Source organism: Habropoda laboriosa, unplaced genomic scaffold (genome assembly GCF_001263275.1).
Source record: "Habropoda laboriosa isolate 0110345459 unplaced genomic scaffold, ASM126327v1 scaffold89, whole genome shotgun sequence".
Classification (NCBI taxonomy): Eukaryota; Metazoa; Arthropoda; class Insecta; order Hymenoptera; family Apidae; genus Habropoda; species Habropoda laboriosa.
In genome coordinates, this window is record NW_017100263.1 from 1,982,592 (window position 1) to 1,988,130 (window position 5,539).

Genomic DNA, 5,539 nt, shown 5'->3' on the forward strand with positions numbered 1-5,539 from the left:
TTCCATGAAAGAAAGAAAAATGAAATTTCAATACTCCACTTTTCAATTTTTGAACGCAAACCGTGACACTGTGAGTCGGCCGGAAAGATCATGACCACTGTTTTATTTTAGGATACAGAGGGTATCCTATTCATTGATTACAAGGATAAGGATGGAAAAATACTATGCTTGTCTGCTAGAACAATTACAAACGGCTATAAAGGACAAAGGAAGAGAAAAGTGGAGCAAAGTTGCACAAGAGCAATGTTGCGATGGCTGCCGTTATCAAGTGTGGCTTCCAAACGCTTAACAACCCTCCGTACAAGTCCAATAAGATGATAGGACCTACACCTTATCTGTGATGATATATATAATATATGTAATAAATATCACGTTAAACAATAAATATACAAATTTGACAAAGTGTTGCTTTGCAAAGAGTGTAAAACTAATATAAAATGATTTAAACAGTATTAATAGATGGATTTTTAAAGACATGTTTTGGACTATTGATTTTATATAAATAAAATATATGGTATACATAAAAGATATATAATCTTGTTAAGAAGAAATTGTAGATCTTAAATATAACTTAAATGGTACATTTCAAAATATTACTATTAGCGTATAACTTAATAATTGATTGGAAGGCTATTTTAAAAAATCTGACAAACTTATTCGAGGTAGTACTTCTTAGCAATTTACATTATAACGTTTAAATTAAGTTATTAATGTAATCTAAAACCATTTCCGTTTAGTATGACGTTTGAGTTTTAACTCAATTTCATCTACATCCTTATCCATATCCTTCTTCAATGTTTTTCTTAGTTGTTTCTCTTTCACTTTTTCCTTTAGTTTCATTGGCTTTCGTTTCTTCCTTTCAACTGTGTCCTTATCATTATTTGATGGTTCACTTTTATTCCTAGCTATTAAAGTATTATTAATGTAATATACCACAGCCCTTCATAAGTATTATATTTACCCGTCTACTTTTTTTGCTTTATTCAAAGATGTGATCAATTTTTCTGAAGGATTATATATTTTTAAATAAGGGTTATAAAGCAAGTTAAACCCTTGACTTCTGCCTTGAAAACTGGTTAAATAAAGTTGGTTATTGAAATTAAGAACATTGTGAATAAATAGGTGGGTAAATACTCATGAGCAGTAGTGTATCGCTTAATTAAAACATGTTAATGCTTGATTAAGCACTATATTTACCAGCAAACAGATCCATGTGTCTATGTATACTTCTGTCTTCTTCCATTTCTCTACGGCGGTCCATTTCCAAACAGTCCACAATTTCATTTCGTCTTTCGACAATTTTTATTAATCTATTAGAAACAATAAATTAATTCAATCTATCAGTAAGAGTATACATATATAATTATAATGATTCTTATAAAATTATTCATAGAGTAAATTATTAAAAAAATAAAATAACGCAATTGTATGCATACATGATATTTACGAAATATTAAATCTAAATATTAATACTAAACAAGATATTTTGGTTCATATCGCGGGGGGAGGGGGTGTTTTCAATAGCATTCGTGATGTGGTAAAAAATAAATAATGCTAAAAATTTTTACGTTGTTTAAACAGAAAGACTGTCTATGTTTATAAATACGACTATAGATAATGAACGTTGGAATAACACGATGTTTTGTATGTTAATAAACGTTTCCAGTGTGTATTTAGAGTTGACTTTCTTCCTAAGAAAATTTCTTATGGAAATGATAGAATAATGTGTAAGGAATGCGAGATTATGGCGAAGTGGTGACCAAGGAAGAGAAAGCGCGCGGGTACCTGAGGGTGCCATAAACTAAGCCCTTTCCCCGGAAAGTCGAACAAGGGGGCTCCAACGGTTTTTCGGAGCAACGCAGGATAGGACGCGGAGAAGACTCTTATTATAGCCGTCGAGCGAGACGGACACCCGAGTACATTAGTCACCGCTTATATTCAAAAAATAATACATTTTGGTTAATAGCCTATCGTGTGTTCGTTTTTTGAAGCTGTGCTAACAAATGTCTTGTTAATTTCTAATGCACAGAATTCGTTAATATTAATGTAGGAAGCCGAGCCGCTAAGCACAAATGACGGTTGAACCGCCTCAAAATCGACGCGTTTTACAGGAGTGATTATTATAAGCTCCTAAAATCTTAGATCCCTTTTTTCTAACACCCTGTACAGTAATGTCTCTCTTATTGACCACCAGCCCGGAACCTAAACAGGACAATTTAAGAATCAAGGACACTGTTTTCGAGCCTCGCGTCCGCCTTTGTAGTTTGCCGAACAAAGACAAGGACAGCGAATAGAAGATAAGGATGAAACGTGAGTCGAGGCAACCAGGCGATTTAAATACCAACTTTTTCAATTTTACGTTTTTTATCCCGAAATGTTTCTTAACATATTGATGAGATTTTTCTGATGAAAATGATATCAAACACGATATAATTTGAACTCATGCAAATTCGTTGGATGGTAAATTATTAGTAAACAAAATTCAATATCAGAGAAAATATATGAAAAATTTCAAATTAATTTCAATTGCTGGAAGAAAAGTAACGAAAAGGCAACCTCTCAAAGTCATTTCAATATCCTATTCGACAAGTCTGAAGAACAACGATGACTAAAATTCAAATGTTTATTTCCCTAAACCTTCAAAATAATTTCGAAATATTTTATTCGAAGCGGAGTATTCCAAGTCAGTATCGATAATTGAAGAAATTATTTGATTGTATTTAAAAGAACCGAAAGGAGAATATTTAAAGTCTGATATTAAATGTCTAGCAAGTACCAGTAATTGGTAAAATGATTTATATTTGTTTTAAAAGGAAAATTTCTAATAGGTATTAGTTAAAATGAATTGTTATTCAGTCTATTGTATTGAAATTCTAATTGATTCTAATGTATACAAGTGTTACAAGAAGGCTGAGTGTGTACAGGGTGGACATAGGCTAGCTAGTAGCCCCCGACCACTCTATGAACTTTAACGTCTATACTCGAAAGTGTATCGTCAACACTAACACGTTACCCAGATTATCCAAAAATTGAAGAAGTTACTTTTAAAATTGAACATTCTACGGTGTTTCGAGAGATTTGATAATCATAGTCGAACCTTAAACGAACGTTCAAACGAAGAAAATTTTCCAAAAATCATTTCGTACGTTATTAATCGATAAAACAAAAATTCATTGTTGAAAAATAAATATTTCCTGAAAATCTTCATCTTCCATACAAGATTCAAGATTTTCCCTAATTAAGAGTAATTTCAAAAGATTATCTGTATAAGCTATTATTTCAATACGCGATGCACTGACTCTAGTATTTACTAAAATTCAAAAATTCTCGTATAAATTCCGAAAATAGATTATTAATTACGGTAAACTACTGAGACGGTTTAATTAAGGGTGGGCATGGTGCTGCTTTAGTTTGAAATGATTTATAAACACATAATTAACAGAGGAAAAACCGTGAAACGGCAAAACGTCTACATTCTAATTGTTATAACATGTAAACAGAACTTTAAATTTAGTGTAAACAGAAAAAATATATAATACAATTTATTTCACGGTATTGCAACAAATAAACGTTGAATCAATATTTAATTCGTATAAAAACAATTATTTAACGTAATAATTTTACCTTCACTATGGCTATTTTAAATTTACGACCAAGGGTCAACCTGATTTCTAATCCTTACGAACTTTAAATTCAGTCTAAACTGAGAAAATATATAATACAATTTATTTCACGGTATTGCAACAAATAAACGTTGAATCAATATTTAATTCGTATAAAAACAATTATTTAACGTAATAATTTTACCTTCACTATGGCTATTTTTAATCTACGACCACAGGTCAACCTGATTTCTAATCCTTACGAACTTTAAATTCAGTCTAAACTGAGAAAATATATAATACAATTTATTTCATGGTATTGCAACAAACAAACGTTGAATAGATTCTTAATTCGTATAGAAACATTTATTTAAAATAATAATTTCACCTTCACTATGGCTATTTTAAATTTACGACCAAGGGTCAACCTGATTTTTAATCCTCCGAACTTGATTTCACAACGAGAAAGTAATAAGATCGTTGAAACGTACTTATTTGTCAAAGAAACTTGCAAAAATGTATAAATAATAATATGTAATGTTTTAACAAATTTTTGGAAGTATAAATTAATAATAAAATTGTGAAAATTAATAAATTATACGTTATTATAACATTAATAGAATTATGACTAAACCGAAGTTCGAAGTCGAGTATTTAAAGTCTGATATTACGTGCCTAGCGAGTGCCGGTAATTGTTAAAATTTGTTTAATAATTAGTAATAGAAATTCTAATTGATTCTAATGTATACAAGTGTTACAAGAAGGCTGAGTGTGTACAGGGTGGACATAGGCTAGCTAGTAGCCCCCGACCACTCTATTCACATCTCAGAACCTTCAGGTCAAAATACGCCGCGAAGTGTCTATGGCCCAGTATAAAGGGTGAATAAATTCGCGGGACATCAGCGGGTCCTTATATACCTGCGGTACCCTCTCCCCAAAGTCATTAGCAAAATCGTCGGTTAGGTCAGGCGGGAATCGACTATTTTTCGCGGGAAACCGATTACTTTTCGCGGGAAATTTCTGTTCTTAATTTATTACTTGCAACAATCTATTATAACGCTACATAGAATCATTTATACGTTTCTATAACTTTATTAAATGGATAACTACGTTTCAATTTCCTCGTTACTTACTGGTGGTTTAATTAATTTGCTAAGGATTAAAAATCAGGTTGACCTGTGGTCGTAGATTAAAAATAACCATAGTACAGCTAAATTTATCGTGTTAAATAATTCTTTTTACACGAATGAAAAATGTATTCAACGTTTGTTTGTTATAATATCGTGAAATGAATTATTTGTGCAGTTCTGTGCATTTTCTGTGCAGTTCAACCTAATTTACTTAAATTTACGTTGCGAGACAGTAAACTTACTGACTCTTGTAGAGAATTTACTGCACTTTGTCCAGTTTGGTGAAGAATATCGTTTAAATGCAATGGAAGTTTACCTGTGTTATTTTTCTTTATAAATGACCACAGGTCAACTTGATTTTTAATCCTTATAATCTTTAAATTCAGTGTGAATAGAGAAAATGTGTAATATTATTCATTTCACGATATTATAACAAACAAACGTAGAATAAACTTTCGATTTGTATAAAAAGGTAATTAACGTAATAATTCTACCTTCACTCTGGCTATTTCTTCAGTGCACGACCGCAGGTCAACCTGATTTTAATCGTTACGAACACAGTCCCACCACGAGAATTGCAAAAAATTGCAAAAATGTATAAATGATAATATGTTGTGTTGTAAGAAATTGTGAGAAGTATGAATTTACAATAAAACTTGTGAAAATTAATAAATTATAGGCTGTTATAAAGTTAGAATAGAATAATGGAAATCTCCCGCGAAAAATAATCAATTCCCGCGAAAAATGGTCGATCTCCCGCGAAATATGGTCGATCTCCCGCGAAAAGTAGTCGATTTCCCGCGTAAA

The 5,539-nt window shown here is 31.4% G+C and overlaps 1 protein-coding gene across 1 annotated transcript in view; it reads right to left on the minus strand.

The window, feature by feature from the left end:
* Positions 1–717: 717 nt before the first annotated feature.
* The window catches only part of LOC108573069 (MICAL-like protein 1), a 53,502-nt gene continuing 48,680 nt past the window's right edge, over positions 718–5,539 (minus strand). Inside the window, exons 10-11 of the mRNA XM_017935433.1 lie at positions 1,198–1,310; positions 718–905 (exon numbers count right to left, since the gene is read on the minus strand). Coding sequence (XP_017790922.1) covers positions 718–905; positions 1,198–1,310 — 301 coding nt within the window. The remainder of the gene's footprint in view (positions 906–1,197; positions 1,311–5,539) is intronic.